Source organism: Euwallacea fornicatus, chromosome 11 (assembly GCF_040115645.1).
Source record: "Euwallacea fornicatus isolate EFF26 chromosome 11, ASM4011564v1, whole genome shotgun sequence".
Lineage (NCBI taxonomy): Eukaryota > Metazoa > Arthropoda > Insecta > Coleoptera > Curculionidae > Euwallacea > Euwallacea fornicatus.
This window is the reverse complement of record NC_089551.1, coordinates 4654740-4675395: the sequence shown is the minus strand read 5'-3', so window position 1 is coordinate 4675395 and position 20656 is coordinate 4654740. Positions and strand designations below refer to the sequence as shown.

General features: G+C 35.7%; 1 protein-coding gene across 2 annotated transcripts in view; it reads right to left on the bottom strand.

Annotated features, from left to right (window-relative positions):
* LOC136342235 (inactive dipeptidyl peptidase 10) overlaps positions 1 to 20656 on the bottom strand; it is a 132498-nt gene that overhangs the window by 64198 nt on the left and 47644 nt on the right. Inside the window, exon 1 of one of the 2 annotated variants that reach the window (XM_066287832.1) lies at positions 9018 to 9705. The exons of the other annotated variant lie outside the window; for it this stretch is intronic. Coding sequence (XP_066143929.1) covers positions 9018 to 9122 — 105 coding nt within the window. The 5' untranslated portion in view covers positions 9123 to 9705. Of the gene's footprint in view, positions 1 to 9017; positions 9706 to 20656 lie in introns of those variants that run through there. 2 annotated transcript variants of the gene reach the window in all.

Genomic DNA, 20656 nt, shown 5'->3' with positions numbered 1-20656 from the left:
GTCAACCATATTTAAAACAATAGAATACTTAACTTATCTATTGACATTTGCGATTGTCAAAATTTAATAATATAATTGCAGTTGTCTTAAAGTTACCTTTGTATTCATGTTATGTCAGCCAACATGAATGATAATCAGCAATTTGAAAACTATGAATATTATGATATGCTCCTAGTTTTTGCAATTTGTCAAGAGAATTCCAATGAAGCATCTGAACTTTATTTTAACAGATAAATACTAGTTGACTTATTTGTTAACCGACATTTATATCTTTTCATTGTCTAAAATTAGGTATCCAGAAAGGCGCCAACCAAATAAAATAATTTTTTCGAGATTACGGCAAAATTTAATAAATTTCGGATCTTTTAAGAAACCCAGAAAAATTTTATACTACAAAGAAAATAGAAATAATGAAGAAATTAACGTCTTGGCCTGTGTCAATTTTGAAGAAGTAACTTCATGCAGGAAAATTGAATCCCAAATTGGAGTCTCAAAAACTAGAGTGCAAAAAATTTTACATAAACATAAATTTAAACCATACAAATGTAGAGTAGTTCAGAATCTTCATCTTGGAGATCGCGAGAAACGCATTAGATTCTGCCGGTATTATTTAGAAAGAGCCAATGCTGATCCAAATTTTTGTCGCCAAATTATATGGAGCGATGAATCTTATATATCTAGTGCTGGAATATTTCATTTTCATAATACCAGACACTGGACACGTCAAAATAATCGTGTGATGCTACCTCGAGAGCGGCAAGGACGATTTGGATTTAGTGTAGCGTGCTTCATACTGGGAACTAGGGTCAAATATGAAATCTTTGAAACAACACTGACTGCAACACGATATGTAGAAATATTACAAGGCATATTACCTGAGTTGTTAGAGGATACCCCTTTAGCTCAACGACATGATATATTTTATCAGCAAGATGGAGCCCCGCCTCACAACTCAAGGTGCACAAAGGCGTTTTTAGATGAATACTTTCCTGAAAAATGGATAGGGACGCATGGACCTGTGCGTTGGCCACCCAGATCACCTGATCTTTCAGTTTTAGATTTCTTTTTATGGGGATATTTAAAAAACAGGATTTATCGAAGACAACACGAAAATATGATTAGTTTACGCATTGCTACAGAGGAAGCTTTCCAATACTTAGAAAGACACCCGGTAATAGTTTTAAACGCCTTAAACAGAATATCCAAACTATGTGAAAAATGTTTAGATGAAAACGGAAATCAGTTTGAACATTTGCTTTAATTTACATTATTACGCAGTTAAAGAAAAATGGTAAATTTGTTAGTGTTAGTGATATATTCATGTTCCAAAAATAAAATTATACGTTGAGCCCTTTTATAATTCATATTATTAATTAGATATTAACTATTAATATAATTATTGACAATTATAATTGTCACTAATTATTTTGTTTTATACAGGGTTTGTTCAAATAAAATGTCAATTATTGTCATTATTATTTGAAATAACCATATCGAGTTTAGCATCTTTGGAATGGGGAAAATTAGGGGAATCAAAATAAGTAAAAATATACGGGTTGTCCCATTAAAAAAAACATAAGTTTGGTCCATATCTCGAAAACTAAGAATTATAAATAAAATCTGAGTATGCCACTGGATTCTTCGTAAAAATCTCCATCCGACACCGTTTATACATTTTCAATAACTTAACACATATTCAAACTATAGGGGGGGTCCCAAAATACAATATTTTCAAAAACGCCCTGTAGTGCAGAAACTAAGATACCTGGATCAATTCTGTTAACGTCATCATTAGTTTCACTAAAAAGTGACACAGGTTCGCGAAAACCGCATCTCTTTACCTTTGTTAATGTCCGAGATATCCCACGATTGCAACGAAAATGGGACACCCTGTACATCAGTGATCGAAAGTTTTACTGTTCTGATAGTTTTTAGATTTTTCTTTTAATTTAGTGTGAAATAAATTATTATTACTAAATATTTTATGTCTTTAATTGGTTTCGTGACGTGGTCATTGGCTATCATTGTAGGACAGTTCTCTTTTGGATTTGTGAAAACGTAACATTTTCTTATTTTTATTTTTTTAATCGGTACGAATCCTTAGTAATCAACTTATCAAGTTTCGTTAGATACAAGTTTACCATATACTACCATCTGGGGAGTATTCAAAGGAAGCAGTTTAAAATGTTGTAAAATGCACATTTCCCATAAACTACATTCAAGTGATCCTCAGAGAAGAATGGAGCTTTGCAATTGGCTCTCAAATGCGGATGATGCTCCAGGTTTTTTAAAAAACATTATTTGGACTGACGAAAGTACTTTTTGTCCCCCAATCTTACAGTTTTGGATACTTTTTCATGAGGGACTTTGAAAAACGAAATATATGGGAAGCGATGGTATAACACAATAAAATAATTAAAAAAATAAACATCATTACATAGTTCAGATCAATGAGAATAAGAGATATTATTACGGCTCTCGGTAATTTCAATCGACGTGCTCGTTTATGTGCGCAACAGGAAGGCCGTAAATTTGAGCATTTATTGTAATTAATTATCGTAAGTATTGTAATTGTGTGTTATTAATTGTAATTTAATGATTAATAAACATTTCATAAAAATCCAACGTGGCGGTAATAAAAAAAAAGGTTGATGATGGTAGTCGAAAGCCGAAACGTCGGATGGCAAATCCGGAAACGTCGTCGTGCAGCTGAGAAAAAATGGCAATCAAAATGTGCTTGTGGTCGTGCGCTTCCATATTAAATAACGCTAACAAAAATAAAAACTCAATGTTCAGTTTTTGTGTTTTTTCGAATATCTTCGGAAATGCTAGAAAAATTCAAATTTCGAAAACAGCATTTGGTCAAATATTAAGTCACGGAATTTTGCCCACGTTTAAACTCCTTCCTATCTCCTCTACTCTCCGAGATGCCAATAAGGGTGGCGGAATTTGAAATGACCAGTAGATCTTGTAGGCACCTCATCAAGCCAAACAGAACATGGATTCAAATCTCAGAGAGCAGTTGCTACACCAACGTTGTAGAGGCTTCGAAATGACAAGAACTCGGTATAAATCAATAAAGTTTTCTTGAAATTGTCTATTTTTTTTTATTGATTCCTTAATAGCTTCCTCGAAACTTTGCCACTAATTAGGAAAATAATTGTAGGGTGAAATGTAATCGTCCTACTTTTTTCAAATTAGTGCACCATGGAATTTTCCCGGTAACAGCAAAAGGAACGCTTTGAGGAGATAAAATGAAGATTCTTACGTATGAATGCTCACGTACGGCATATTCAGACCGTTTTTTTACGTTAAAGAAACGCATTTTGTATTATTTATAACATTTACTTTTTACTATTAAACAGGAAGTCACAAAACAGGAAAATAATCGCTCATAATGCATTGCAGGAACGATAACGTCTAAATTTATAGTTTCAAATACTGGAAAAGCTGCTGCTACCTTCGAATAATTACATGCTCTATATTACGTCCATGACTTCGAGCTGTTTTAAATTGCTATTTTAGTTTGTAAATTAATGCAGCAATTTATCATATTTTAAGGGACCGTTTTAAATCATAGCAAAAGAAACTTAGTTAATAGACTGAGCCTTTTTGGACGGCACCTCACGTCAATAATTGAATTATGAAAGAAGTTTTATTCGACGTCTAATTATTTATGTAACCAGTTAGGAAATGGGTAATTGGATTGGTTGCCTTGGAAACGAGTTAACCGGTAGTATTACAAAATTGGTCAATAATTCCTTTAATGCAGTTTACGGCCATTACCGAGGGCTTGAATTAAACGGCACTTAACTGTGGGATTATTTAAAGATTAAAGGGCAGTTATTTTTGTTTTAGTTGTGCCAACAGATTTTGAGCGGTGCAAGTGATGTGGTAAAGCAGCATTTCCGTACGAAGTTTCTTGTGTTTATACAGAGGGGAGCAAAAGTTTCGCATAAAGCCATTAAAAATTGAACGAAATATTTTTCACATGATAACGCTAAAGAAGGTCAAATTTTGTTTTTAGTTGTGCATTTTTTGACGAAACAGATATGTATACAGGGCTCCCCGTGTAGTACGTAATTTTTTTTAATGGAACCCCAGGTATATCATGTAGTTTTTGAGTTGTATGAGAACTTCTGAACCTATTTCATATAACGTATCCATGTCTAAATTCAATGCTTATTGAAATGCACATTTGCAATTAGAGCGGGCTGCCAGACCGCCTGACCTCTCCCCTATAGACTTCTCTATGAGGTCATCTAGAACATAAGGTGTATTTAAATGAGCCCAACAACATAGAAAAGTTAAAAATAAAACTACTCAACAAGCCTCGCTAAATACCTTCTCAATTGATAAGGAAAGTTCTTCAGGAATTTAAATTGCGGCTTGCCCACAGCATATCTGCAGGAATTTTCTTGCGTTTATACAGAGAGGACCAGAAATTCTGCATAAATTCGTTAATAATTGAGGGAAATGTTTTTCATGAAAATGCTAGAGCATTTTTTGACCTAACAGACATGTACACAGGGTTATTCAAGTAGTAGATAAAGTTATTTTTTAATTTTTTTTAATGTAACTTCGCATATACGTTATGACGTTTTTAAGGTCTTTGACAAATTTTGAACATACTTCATATAATATATTCATGTCTGACCAACAATTAAAAAAAAATCACAAAAATAGAAGTATTAATATGTAAAAAACATCAGTATAAACTTCTAACTATAATCTATTTTATTAAATGTTCAAACTGTGCCCCATTAACTTCCTGGCAATTGGCATGCCGGACTTCAACTTCATCAAGAACTTTTCCTATCATTTAAAAAGATATTTGTCGTGCTTCTTGAGTAATTTTATTATTAAACCCTTCTATACTCTAGGGCCTGTTTAGATGCGCCCAATATTTCAGATGGCCCTAAGACAAAAAGTCCATAGGGGTGAAGTCAGGCTATCTAGCAGGCCACTCTAAATGCCCCCCTCGTCCAATACACCGACACAGAAATGGTTCGTCTAAATAGTGCCACATGTCTCTGCTGAAATGTGGCGCCACACAATCCTGTTTAACTCGTAGCGGCTCATTTGAAATGTTCGGGTTATTTGCATTTGGAAATATAAAACAAAGATCTTGAATCAGTTCATTTCTCAAAAACTTCAAATAACGTTCGGCTGTTAAAGTGTCCTCAAAGAAACACTGACCGATGGCTCTGTCTCTCTCACAATACCGACACAAACATTCACAGTCTGAAGATGTTGGGTATGAGCTTCAATCGTCCAATGCGAATTGAGAGATGACCAGTAGCGGCAATTTTCTCTGTTCGTGATACCATTTGGGCAGAAAGTCGATTCATCAGGAAAAATTATTTTTTTATCATAGAAAAAAATGTGTCAGTATTACAGTGGTTCATCAAAATTTCGTGGAATTCCAATGGACGATCCGAATCCTCATCTTTACGCCATTAAGTTCGTGGATTGATTGTATTTGAAGCGAATGACATATTTCTTTTTTTTTTCATTTCACTATCCAGAGCTATTTCTTGAGTTGATTTATGAGAATTTTGTTCAATGGACAAAAGAACATCTAATTTTTAATTCTCGGGAATCGAGGATCGAACAGATCTGGGAGGGTCTCTTACATGCCCTACTTCCTGAAACTTCCTTTCAAGCAGTCAGGATATTTAGCATTGAATAGGTCACAAACCTCATTTTGAGTCTTGGTTCGATCGTCGCATCCTGTCATTATTAAAATATCTATTGTCTGAGTTTTACTTAACTTGGACATTTTCTTTGAACTTCAGCAATATGGGAATAACGATTCCAGCAATGAAAAGAGATGGGAATAAAGGAAAAAGGCAATAACTGTTTAACAACTTGTTGCTTTTCAAACAAAATTTTTTGTTAGTTCGAGAATATTAAATAAATGTTATCATTAATGAACGTCAACTGCAAATATTTCAGGACCTGTTGAATTTTGAGATTTTTGTTGCATGAAATGTGGTCAAAGCTTGTCAAAGAATTCAAAAACGTCATGACATACATTAAATTCCAAAAGAAAAAATAATCAAAAAGTGCATTTATTTCCTACATGGGTCACCCTGTATGCAGATCTGTTACTAAGTATAAAAGGTAGGGAAAAAGGTTTTTAAATACCAAAATAATATACACCGTGGCACGAAAAAGTTACAGAGATTTAAATGTGTCCTAATGGTCGCTTGTGGCGCCCCCTAGAAGAAACAACTAAATCGTTAATAAATTTGAATTTCGTATCCGAAAACACCCTCAAATATGAAATTTCGTGAAATTAACTCAAAGAAATCGAAAGATATTAAAGAAAATGTGATTTTTTTTTTTCAACTTTAACACCCTGTAGCTCCATAATTATCAACTTTTGGGCTGAGGGAAGTTTAGTTAAATCGACTTATTTTCACTCAAACAATCTGCGGTATTATTTTGGCCACGTAATTCGAGGACACCCTGTATGTTTATACATGGTGTTTCCTAAGTACGGTATATAACTTCGGAAGCGTATTCTACAGCTAAAACAAAGATAATTTTGTTATATAAACTATATCCCAAAAATGCTTCGTTGCGGAAATAGAGGGTGTGAAAATTTCTTTAAAAAATGACAATTTTTTAAATATTTCCGAAACTACTTGAGACATTTTAATGAAATTTTGCAGGGTTTGATAGTTAGCAACGGTGCGTATTTTACGCTAAAGACAGTGGCTGTTGTGTAACCAGTGCCGTACGGGCAGGTTAATTGCAGGATATTTTAAAGGAAAAATGTGGTACGCTACTGTTCTTTTCCAATATTTTGTTCCGTTTTTAATTATGTGTTCGATTTGGAAGAAAAAAGGTCTCTTGACTTTTTTTCGTAAGACGCACCGTTTTCGAGTAAATAAATAAAAAACATTGTAGCTAAATTTTTTCATTCTTTTTTGTTATTTTTAAGAGAAGAAATACTTGTATGAAGATATGAATTTTTTTGTTGTGTAATTGCCTGTTTGGTAGCGAAATTGTCGACATTTTACTAGTCAGCAACGTCGTTTATTTATCTGTGCGTGAGACATTAAATTTCAGACAATAAAATTTTCACACCCTGTATTCCGCAACGAAGCATTTTTGGGATGTAGTTTATACAACAAAATTACCTTTAATTTTGCTGTAGAATACGCTCCCGAAGTTATGTACCGTAGTTAAGAAACACCCCGTATATTACTAACCAGAGAATCGAATTGTTTAGTTTATAAACTTTTATTTCCACTACATAGATTTTTTTTCCGATTAGACAATATAAGTCTTTTTCTGCTTTAGCTCAGCCTTTTGTTTAACTTTCTGACTTCTAGAAAGTTGAGGAGGAAATTTACTGTTTTCTTAGGTATTAATTAAAAGTTAAAATGCTGCAGACGAAAAACCAGAGAGGGATATTAAAAAGGAAATATCTATTGAAAAATAAAATCCTAGAAAACTTTTTCACGGCTTCCATTTCTCGAATAAAACTTTCAACCGAAACTTTGCACCTAAATTTTTCACTATTTAAAATGAAATTGTTTAAAAACGTTCGAACCCAGTGATTCTTGATTCGGAAGGTAGAATTTTTATTGTATTTTCAATCTGTCAACTTCAACCCCTAAACAAGCATGGCAGTTACCCTTAAAAATGTTTAATAGGAAGGGGTGTCGAATGATACTTCATTTTAAAGGTACTTGCTCCCTGATCACTTCCCTCCAAATTTGAAGCTACTGCCATTACCTCCGGAGATGTGACAGTGTGTCAAAATTTTTAGAGAAAAGAGCTTTTAGTTAAAAATTATTTTTTCACAGTACGAGCTGCAGCTTTTAAAATGAAGTTGAGAACGCCCTTAAACTTGAGACATTACTGAATGATTTTGACGGTGGAGAGTTTTACCCCTAAAATTTAGAAGAGTGCGTTTCTTCACTCGTCTTTTTTTCTCAAAAAAGGGTTGGTAAATGCAAAAAAAGTTCACATTACGTGTCTGATCGATTTATTAAATACTGGAAATGACCGTCATTCGCTTCAATGCAATAAAATAAATTTTCTTCAAAGCGTCGCTTTTCGTTACGTATCATTTCGTGCGTAATTTGGGCGCATTCACGAACTACACGATTAGGGGTAAAACTCACCACCGGCAAGACGATTCAGTGAAACCTCACCTTTGAAGGTCTGCCTGCCTCACTTTGAAATCTGCAGCTCTTATTGTGACAAATTCATTATTAACAAAAACATCTTTTTCCTCACAGACCTTGACAAGCTGTCATATTAACGGGGATAATGGCAGTGGCTTCAAACTTGGGGATTATAGTCAGGATGCGACAACCTTTAATATGGGGTGTCACTCGCCACCCCTTCCAATTAAAAATATTGGGGGTATCTTCACCCCCCCCCCCCCCCTTCGGGAATTGAGTTGAAGGGCCTACAGTATATTAAAAAATTGTCCTCCTCGAGAAAAATAATCAACGGATCCGTGCGTTTTTAAACATTTTCATTTCAAGTGCTGAAAATTGAGGTGCAAAGTTTTCGTTGCGCCATCCCGTATGCATATTAGAACCTATTCCGCTGTGTTGTCAGGATAATCGCATTGTGTAATGATGATCACTCCTACTTTGCACTTACACTTTTCTGCACGGCATGAATGCGAATAGGAGCAGATTAGACATCCGGGAGGAAAGTGTTCCTTTACCGGCGAGAGCCAACGATGGCGGTCCGGGGTTGCTCCTTGACATGCGAGGAACACTTTCCACCGTGGTCTGTGTCACTTTGCCCACTCGTCGCTTTAAAATACACCATCATTGGGTCAGACCATTAAGGTTGGTTGGTGCGAAATAATCAAAGTTTGAGAATCTGAAAATTTCAGCGTGTGCATTGAATTGGACCCAATACCTGCAGTTATCTGGAGTGTTTGGGGTGTTCAGTTTCGGCATGTATGCTTTGTGAAAAATTAACATAGAGTCGATAAACGTTAAAATGTCTAATCACAACACCAAATAGCCACTTACCCTCGTCCGGCCTAAAAGAAGAGCGTCCATTTCTCCTTCAGGTAACGCGTTTATTGTGCTCACAGTTGGAATCACAGGTTTTATTTGAGGAACCGCATTTGCCATTATTTTCTTAAACCACAGTTATCGCAAAAAAGTCTTTTCTCGTTTGGGTCCACAGGTTCCTCTTTGCCGTTAGAAAAGTTTATGATATTCATTAACAAAATATTATCAAATCTCTTTTGTTTATTCGGATTACATGGCCCCACAGATAGACAGATACACAATTATTTACGCTTTAACAACATTGTTACTGCTTAGTAAAACACCAAAATATAAACATGTTTTATTGTTAGGTCTAATTGAGCATACAGGTATTTAAGCTCTAAACGGTCTCGACATCAATGATCTAACATTTATACAACAATAGCTAACAAATCTATACAGCTAAACATATGGCCCCAAAAACTAGTATCAAAAATAACTCTATTATACTCTCCTTGCTATTACTGTGTGATAACTGGCTTGATATGTTTCAACAACGTTATTATAAAAATACTCGGTTACATCGTGCGATTATCGGCGAATTTTTGTTCGGATCGGCGGTAGTTACTTGTTTTTTACTGTTTTCATTTTGACATAACACTTCGAAAGTCCGATTTTTAACATCGTTTCGCAATGTTGTTAAGCGAATCTCTCGCAGATGTTGGACTCAATGTCGCGAAGGATGGTCCGATGTGTCACGCCGCTAGTCCCCCTCGTGGGCATTTCGCGAACCGACGCCCTATTGATCCCTTCCTAAGGGCGAGTCTGCAACGACTTTTGGGGGAATTGATTTATTTTTTCTATTTAGTTGAAGACTCTTCCTAGCCTTTGATTCGGATGTTGGGTAAACACATTTACGATTTGTTTGTTTTCCGCATTAAGTGCACTAATAATTTATTACTAGTTCCTTATCATTCCCGTCAGCAATTGCATTCCCTTTTAACCTTGAATTATTATAAATTCTTGAAGCGGGAAAGCACGACCGCTATTAACCCCCTTATGGGGTTAGTCAGCACGTTGCTGCTCACTGCATGTCCATAGTAAAATTAACGACAACAAACAAACAAACAACAGCAAATAACAAAAATTTAAGTCATCATTTCTCCAACCACCCTGTAGTCCTGCCTTATTGCAGCGAATACGAGGGACGATCAGAAAGTTCCGGGCCTTCTTGTATTACGAGGCAACGTCGCAACGTAGCGCAGTGCGGCAGACAGCGTTGTTTAGCGTGACTCAGCTCGAGCGTTACTGTTTCTTCCGATTTTCAATTTTTTCATTGTTTTCGCGAAGTTGCAGCTGCTTTTGCACGAGTTCTGCGTGTTAAGCGTTTTTTCGATACTTTGCAAGATTAATTTAAATGGAAAGGAAAGTGGGTGTTTCTAAAATTTTGCTAATATTGCAATTTTTTTTAATGAAGACGTGGCGAAGTGGAAATTGGGTGCTGCGCCATGAAAACGAGGCAGTTCATTCTGCGTTGCTCATTCACGATTTCTCCACAAAAACTGACGTCACTGTTATCCCTCAGCCGCTCCACTCACCAGACCTGGTCCCTGCCGACTTTTCTCGTTCCCCAAAACTCAGGAAAGGGCAGCGATTTGGCTCGATTGAAAACATTAAAGAAAGACCGCTAGAAGAGTTAAACAGCACTCCAGAAGGACAATTCTCGGGATTCTTCCGGCAGTGGAAAAGACGTTGGGAAAACTGCATACCTTGCTAAGAGCAATACTGTGAAGGAAACAGTGTTGCATAATGTTAAATATTTTTAATAAAGAAAATTTTTAAGTGTTACTCCTGGAACTTTTTGATCACTCCTCGTACATGATGCCAATATCTTGAAAATTGTACCGGCAGTGGAAAAATCGAAAACCACGTCTACCATAATATGATGACAGAAGATGATTGAGGGTACGATGAACTCACTACCCTCTGTCAAATGCAGCCAGGTGTCACAAGTAATTTTTTTTTAATAGTACAGGAATAATGGCGGGATACCGTCGAAAAGCATTTTCAATAAGCATTTCAATCGTACCAAAGTTTCTGGAATTTCGCCCTCAAATGTATCCGATAATGCCTAAAATGACGAATCCATGAGTGAGACACCTAGACGTAGAATTAAATGGTTGTTAATCAGGAATGAGTAATAGAACCGATAATTAATTCAAAGTTTTTCTGTTATTAAATCGAAGGATCAGATTTGCTGCTTAATATTAATATTTTTTTGTAACAAGAGTTCATTATTATCCATACAGGCGTACAAACGATATTCACTTTCTTGACGCACATTGACAAAAGCTTCCTAATGAATTGTACGATACAGTAATTCGCTGATTGAACTTTTCATTTGTTCCTAGTTGGGCTTGAACACTACAGATTTCAAGTGCCCTCGCAAAAACAAAATCCAAGGGGGTGAAATCGGGAGCCCGAGCGGGCCATTCTATCGGTTCTCTCCTTCCAATCCATTTTGCGGGATATTTGTTATCCAACCACTGTCTAAGAGGTAAAAAAAATGTAGCAGTGCCCCACCCTGTAGAAATCTTAGTAAATTTTCGTCCAATTTGCCATATTCGTGCTGCCGATTCTCTAGCTCGTGGATTATCAATGGTTCAATAGGATTTCCTAAAAGGTCAGGGTAGATTTCACCATTCAAATTACCGTCAATAAATAAAGGTCCTATGATGGCATCTCCAAAGATCCCGGACCAAAAATTTAGTTTGTAGTGGATGTTGAGTGCTTCCTTGTTTCATACCATGAGGGTTTAAATCACTTCAGATTCTATAATTGGACCAATTGAGACCAACCTTCGAGTAAAATATGCACTCAGGATGGAAGCAAACGTTCAGCAGTAGTCGGGGCCGGTTGGTAATCAAACCTTGCGCCCCCTCGCAATATTCAATTCGTCGGTCTGGGTCATCTTCATCCAATTCCAGATGAAGTTGAATTTTGAAGAGATGAAATTTGTGTAAATTTAGAACTTTCCGGACGGATGCTGTTGATAATCCAGTTAAAGTAGATGGAGGCAATGAGGAATTTTGGATAAACTGTCCTGGAACTTCGAATTGAGTAAGTTCATCTAATGTCCCGGATTGATTCCTTTTTTTATTGGCCACAGAACCAGTTTTTTCAAATTTTTGTGTTAATTTCATAACGTAGGAAAGATTAATGTCCGTTTCAAGATGTCGCTGACGAAATGTTCCTGTGGTTGGTAAAAGGCAACGTTCCTCAGCACCGTCAATAAAAACTATTTCAACTCGTTCCGCAATTGAATAAATCATGTATCGATTAAAAATTTACGAGAAGCACAAAGTGAAAATAAAATAATTACCAGGATTCGACAATTCGCTGCGTAGAAAAATATTCATAAATACCCTAAAGGGAAAATAACTAATTTTTTTCATTTTACATCATTATTAATTCTTTGATAACAATATACTGCCAAAACGTGATTATCTTTGTATAGTTAAATGGAAAATATCGAACACCTACAATAAAAAACAATTACTATTTTGCCGCGAATTTTATGCTTTAATTTAATTAAAATAAGACTTTGAATTAATTATCAGTTCCATTAACTATTCCTGATTGACTTTGTTTTAATTCTTCTCCTAGGCGTCTTATTCCTGGATTTTCAATTTTATTTGAATTATATTGAGTTACAGAAACGTTGGTACCATTGAAAAACGTTTTGTGAACGTTTTGGGACGATATCATGCCCGTGCTATTAAAAAAAAATTATTTGGGGTGGCTGGAGTGCATTTAACGGAGGGTAGTGAGTTCATCACACTCTCATCATACATCTTCCCTCATCATGTTGTGGTAGACGTGCTTTTGGATTTTCCCATTGCCGGCATGATATTTCGAAATATTGGCATTTATACTTTTAGAAAACCCGCCCTGTATATGTAACATTAGCATTACTAACCTCTATGTAGGTCGTGAAACGTGAAATTACCTACTTCTACTTGCCGCCTTAATTTTTCACCCTAACTGTTTGCGTACATTTCCTGAGCTATTTTAATTAATTTTTACCATTTGTCCAAGTAAACTCTGCGCACATTACCCAGAGCTTTATGGGTTCTTTCATTTACTTTCTTCTCCAAAACGTATCTTTAGGAGATTTTTAGAGCTCAAGCGCTTTACTTTTTTGGCAAAAAACTAACGTTCACTTAGATTCATCAGGTTTATTTGTACATGTCGGTTGGTAATTGTACGTAACGGACATCAAATCAAACGACGTATTAGAGAATTCACTAAAATCCTGAATACGTACTATGATTAGAAATAAGATGGTACACAAACCACGGTGGAAAATTTTCTTGCTGTCTCGAAATAACTGCTAACATCCTATGCCATCAAATCCCTTGAGAGTAATGAAACACTTTCCACCTCGTTGTATGATATACTATTACATTCTCATTACCACTTTTCCTCCTCTAAAAGATGATGGGTGAACTTAGTTGGGAAATATCGAGTTTTCACAATTTCCTTTTTTTAGTCGCCCGGCTTTATTGGAAGAGACAAAGCGAAAACAACTTTTTCTACCTGCGTGGGTAAAGCGGCTTTACCACACGTATTTGTCAACGTCCGACAATTTTATTGGTGTTCGACATTGAAACGCGTGCGGTAAAACCGTGTTTACCTACGACGCGAATGGCAGCTACAGCATAAATAATTACCAATGGAAAAGCTCGTTCTATGACTCACAGGTAATTCATGTCTGCGTGCTCCGTATAGGAACGTTCCTTTAATCATTCATTTAAAAACGGAATGGAAGTAATACATACATATGAACGGCTTATTAATATCGCTCGAACGGAACGGCCATAATCCCATTCAGATTTCAGTATAACTAAAAAGTCGGTTATCAATCTCGATTTTGTAGCGAGCAAACAAATGGGGCTTGGAAGCAAACAGTTTTGCTCTGGAAAACTCGAAAAAAAAATTTGCAACGTGACAAATATTTACAATAAATTGGAATTTTTGTTAGATTTAGTGCATGGGATGCGAAATGAGCCCAACAATCTGTTTGAGCTACGCTCCATTTGATGTATTCTCCATTTCCGATTAATTCCTGAATTTTCGTTTTGTATTCAATCTAATCTAAGACCGTTCAAAGATGCATTGAATAGGATTTGGGTCGTTCAGGGAACCTAAAATAGTTTTCATTCCAATTTCCCAAGCATTTTTATGTTAATTTTGAAACAAATTTAAATGGCCCGTAAAAAGAGTAATAAAAGTGTTAGCAAAGGAGCGCATCTGATTTAGAACAAAGTAGATTGATGATATACGAAAGAATTTTATATTCCTGCCTTGTTCCGTTTTGAATATTTCGCTATTCCCTATTGCATGTTTCCATTCTTTGTGGGATCGAGGATACTTTATTTGATGGGTTTTGTACGCCAATTGTCAAGTTTTTATTCCTTTAGGCCGCTTATTTCTCGTGGTTGGTGCTCAAAGATTGCATGAAAAAGATGATCTTTCCTTCAGTTTATGACGCGTAGCTAGAAGTTTATCGGTCAATTTATTGCGTTGAAGGTTCAGTGTTTATGATCAAATTGTTGCCAAACTTGGTCGCGACGTTGATATATCAAACATCTACACATAACAATATTACCCCCGCAATTAACTGGTTTCCCTACTTCCACCCCTACTTCCACTTCGTCTCCGACGTCCATATATACTTTCTCTTAAGTACTGCCATTAGTTTGAAATATGGACTTTAATACCTATTATAGTTGAGAGCCTTTATACAGGGTCCTGGAATAGTGCGGCAGACTTCCGTAGTTTCTATACCAACAAAATTAACAATTTTTTGCTTCTGCACGATTACGTACCATACAAAGGCATGTAAAGAAATTATTTGCTAATATACAGGGCGGCTCGAAAAAGTGTGACAATCGTTATTTTAAATGGCATCATCTAATTGTTTCGTTATTTTTGGATCTCCCGTTAAATTTCAAGGTAAATTTATGTAAGATACTCCATCATTAAAGTTTACCGTTTCCGAATTATTCAGAAAAATTTGACAGCTGCAAGGTGTCACGCAAACCAGTATTGTGCGCTCTGAATTTTGGAATTAGCCTTCTGAGGCTAACAGAGAATCTAATAAACTACGTTTTGACGTCCGTTAATTTTTGAAAAGTCGTCCAAGACTGCCGAAATAGGTCTCCAAAGTCCTTCAAACCTCAATAACTAGCTTATTTCAAATAGAAGAATATTTCAGAATCCAAAAATCTACAACTTTTGCTAGCTTAACTTTACCCTATCCCTAAACGTAGCCATTTCTAAAGTCCCGAAAATGACCCCTTTTTGGTTTCTAAATGTTTTGACGGCGATGAAAAATGTCAAATTGACATTTTTATGACATAATGATGTTAGAAGTCATGAAAAATGTCAAAATAACATTTTTCATGACATAACGATAACATCATGATAACTGTTGACGTTAGCAATCATGAAAAATATCATTTTGACTGCTAAAATTTTCTCTAGTTGATAAAGTAACGCCCATCGCAATTTGCAGTTTACAGTAAGACAATAAATAGTTTGTCAATTTTCAGATTTTTATTTGTATTTGATTTCAAAAATTCCAGATAGTCTAATATAAAATAATTAATTTTTCAAAGAAAGTGTTGATTGATATGATATTTGCTTTGGGGGACAGTGAGAAAAATTATTTTCTGACCAATAGAAGTTATGCTTCCGAAGAGACATCGTCCAGAGCCAACCAGCTTCAATAGAGTACTTGAACGATTTCCTTAAACTAGAAGTGACAATTATGAAGAACAGGAAAAAACGAAAACTGTCAGAAGTGAGACGATATGACTATCAAAATATTTAAATGCCAAAAAGGGGCTATTTTCAGGAAATCAGATATACCCGGGTTTAGGCATAGAGAATTGTTAATGGAAGTTGTAGATTTTTGAATTCTGAAAACGATGCAGTGGAGAAAACTGGGACATTCCACTTAAAATAAGCAAGTAATTGAGGTTTGAAGTCAGGCAAATTCAGAAACCTATTTCGGCGGTTATTGAGGACTTTTTTAACACCAAGACACGTCAAAATGTGGCTTATTAGGTGTTCCTTGGGCTCCAGTAGACTGATATCAAAAATCAGTGTTTAGCACACAAATCGGAAAATAACACAAAATTTGTAATTTTCATTATAAAATAATTAATTTAAAATAATGCAGCTGTAGATGGTGACACTTTTTGGGACCACCCTGTATGTTAAAAAATAATTTTTGAAAATTCGCCTACTTGTTTTGTGTAATCTTGCAGAAATAAAAAATTGTGAACTTTGTTGGTATCGCTGCTAAAGAAATCTGGCGCGCTATTGCAGGACCGTGAGCTCTAGAGAGTAGCTTTAGTCTCAAGTTGTCACATTCACTACTAAAAATTTAATAAATATCAGCAAATTAACAACGAAATAATTTACCGTATTCGGGAACAAATCTAGAAAACATTTTCGGCCCAGCTCAAGCCAAGCAGGACCCAAAGCTAAAAAATCAAACAAAAAATAAATAAATACTTTACTAAAGTGGGCACAGTCATAATGAGAAGAAAAACAGAGCCAACGAGAATATTCGGATTAGCGCCAGGACAAGGTAATTTACGAGACGAATCAATTACTAACAACGTTTTCTACCAGGGCTAATGTTATAAAGGGCACAGCCCTTAATGGCATAATCGAATGTGACTCCATCGTTTATTTGCAGCCGATAGGGTGTGGAATATTGGAATTTAGCCAAGGTTGTCATAAAAGCAAAATATGAGACGTGAAAATGTACCTGATCAGTGGTGATCCAAAAACGTACCCGACAAGAACATAGTACGTGTCAGTAAGGAAAATTGTTTTTTTTTTCTGTGAACCTCATAACATAAATCACACGCGGGACAATGTGCTTACTTCATTAAAAGCTAGAAAACAAAATAATAAATATTGGCCCTTTTGTTCTCAAGTTTACCAAAATAATCTCTTGTGTTACTGAATTTATGACTAGTAAATCACGGGATCTTATTGTGTTTCTGTTAAGTTCCACGAATAGACAAATATTTTTGTTGTGGAAACAGGGTTTTGACCGCTTTAGTATTAACTAGGTACTCCTTTAAGCTTCAATTACAATAGTATAATCTATAACCAGGAAAGGCCGTCACGCACCGATGAAAAGTCTGCACGGTGAGATTAAGACGAGGTCTTCTTCCGCCGAGTGTTAGATTATATCTCCTCTAACACACTGACTGAGTGTTTCGAGTCAGCGACTCAGTCAGTGCTCTGTTGTGAGGTTCTCTCTTGCGGATTCCTCCAGGAAAAAATTTACAAGCCAAGATCACAGCCAGGAAAAAGTTACCAACTAGAATAGCTGAAGCACACGTATGTGTTATCGAAAACATCTAAGAAAATAATGAGAATTTCAGCATCTTTTCCATTCTTTTACTCCATTAATAATTTTGTTCAATATTGCTGCGAATAAAAATTAGTTATTGATGTTTTATTCTATGGCATGCTTCATCGCGAAATAAATTCATAACAGGAATCTGATATTTAATTGCGCCAGAAAATTATTACTGCGCATTACTTTTTAATGAAATTTGGTGCATGTCCGTTTCGGAAGGCGTTCAAACCAGTGGCGCACTCCTGTTTTTCCCAAAAAACGTTCTTAATTTGATTTCATTAACTATAGTCCCTACGAACGTACGCCGCAGGCCTCGGTTTTTGACGTAGAAATGTCACACTTTATCCTAAAGTAAAGTTTAGCGGCTCAACAACGAGCGCTAAAGGGGAATTTTGCGGGCGTGGCCCGATTTTCAGTGACCGGCCCTGTACAGTCCATAGCGCATAACATAATGCATAAGAATTGCATCGAAAGTTAAAAAGCCATGAAAGTTCTATGTCATTTGTTATGTATAGGTTATGCGCTGTTTAAATGGTAATTCTATGCTATCCATTACGTTATGCGTTGTGCGCTGTATAAATCCAACATTACTTACATAACGAATTGAAATTCGTTAAAATTATGAATTGGAGAACACCGAAAATATTTACTTGAAACGGCATATTTCTCGACAACGTTTACGGGCGTGAAGTTCATTTATTTCTTAGTCAATTAAAAAAAAAGATTCCGAAAGTCCGATTCCTCTAAAATCAGTCCCCTGCGCATATTGAAAAAAAAAGAAAAAAGGTTTTTGCAATGCCATACAGGATGAAGCAAAATTCCATATAAAATTGTGAGTCTTTGAGCCCCACTGTATAAATTAAAAACACAATTTCCTTTCCAACGTAATTTCACGCGAATATTAGGATTTTCGATTTTTGCCCTATGTAAGAAACTACAATAAGTTTTCCAAAAATTGCAATATCGAGGTCTATTGCAGCACCGCTTAATAGAATTTCCGAACATCCCAAAAACTGATTTATTAAGGTAGTAAATTATCACAATTTGAAAATAAAGACAGACATTCAGGCCGATTGAGGTTGGGAGTTTTGAAATTTAGTTCCTTGTATCTAGAATTTGATAGTAAAATGGCGTACAGTTATCACCTCAAAATACTAACAAAATAAGGCTCTTTTGTCACTGTTTTTCATTTAATTTACTTTCTGATGCTGGCAGGATTTACTGCGAAATCAATTATCAGAAAATTCTTCCCTAAAGACGCATTCACACTACATCCATAACGTAAGGGAAAAATCGAAACCTTGCTTTCTCTATTGGACAATTCGATTTATTTCCTCATTACTCCTAAACTTATTTTCCCCCGAATCAAAAGTTTACTTTTTACTGGACAGTAAAATTATTTCCATACATTTTGACTAGTAGACGTTACCATTTGGAAGAGAAACAAAACAAGCCACTGTTAGTCACTGCTAGAAGTGAAAAATGAAAACTCGCGTATATAGGAAAACTTTTATGTTTTATGTCAATGTGATGTAATTTTCTTAGTTATGAGCAATAATAGTTATTTAACCAATAAGCAAAACAGTTTAACGCGTGAGCGAAGCGATCGCCTCAATAAAGTTGGAATTATTATTCGCCCATTAATACACGAGTATTTTCCGCAGACCTCAAGGATTGGTGATTGTTCTCAAATAAAATCTAATTTTGATAAAAATATAGCATAAACTAAAGCCTTTGTTGTGTATCTCAAAATTTAAGCGATTGCCACTGCGCGTTTAAATGATTAATTGTTTAATTTGAACCCACGGAACTCCCCCCGAAAATATTTTTGCGCCTTTTCTTGTCACCCTGTATACTTACATTTAATTACTACACTTTTTGATTATCTACTTAATACCGACCGCTATTTTCTAAACGGTTTGGAACAATTCGAGACACTTCCTAAATTGAAAAAATCCACCCAATACGGCTGATTTCCTAAAATTGCCTTATGTCGCTTTCCAAAAAGCACCCTGTATATGTGAGTGCATTTTTCGTAATAAATCCTCCACAGCCCTTAGTTAATAAAATTAATTCTGAAGGGTAAAGTTTAATATTGCCCTGAATATAAATGTCCTGCCTAACGACGTTAGACATTTCTCGCAGAAGCGAATTGAGCAATCAGAAATTCGTTCAAAGCGAACTAAATTTGTATATTCATTATCTTTAGTGTCTTGACTTCTCTTCATTATATTCTACTTAAGTGAGTTTTATTAATATTTTCAAAGTTTATAGAGTAGTTTTCTTCCATCTTGAGCTGAGAATTTTGACCGGTAATTCAATTATTGGACTCATTGGATTGTCTATTTTGGCATTTGCATAATTTCCCTATCAGCAGACAATTTTTTAAGTTGTCTCCCTCTATCAACTTTCACCTTCCGTCCATAATGGCGCACGCTAGGAATATATGTAACGTGGTAATACGAAGGAACATGTATCACTTCGAAACTTCTCCTGAAATTAAATTTCATCATCAGACTCTCTGGAGAAATAAAAGCGGCACGGGCAACATCAGATCATAATTCCAATGTGGGGAGGTAACGTTATATTGTTACGGACACTCAATTTATGTTATTCCTGTTCGGGTGCCTTATCTCAGAAACGGTGAAAACGATGCCCATAATCCAATTCGAATAAATGGACTATACTTGTTCAATGGTGATGCTTATGGGATCCTTTATCGAATCTATTTCTCGTAAAACTGCCGAAGTTTTCAGTATAATTCCAACTGGAAAACAACGATTTTAAATCGGTAGACCCAGGCTTTGTTACATTTCGCATCGCACATTATAGTCAATGTTCAATTTGCTAAAGTGATATGCGTGTTGGGGTCTACATTCATCTGTTACTCCGAACACGAAACAGAAGTTTCCCTTACACGTAACCGTATAACCAACTCTATAACTAAACCTTTACGTTGTTGTCTTTTGATGCGATACATTCCTGCCCTCATAGGACTTACTCAAAAGAATTCCTGCTGCACTGCGTCATGCGTGGGCACACTGTAGTTAACCAAACAGCATGACTGCTACTACTATTTATTAGATATAACAGCACTAAGTACATGCTGATAACGGAATTTCGCAACATCCCATGATTATGAGCATATTGTGCAACTGCAACGGACAAACGCCCTCACGGTTGCGGGCTTTTTGGCGTCTGCGATGTAATTAATCAAGAATGA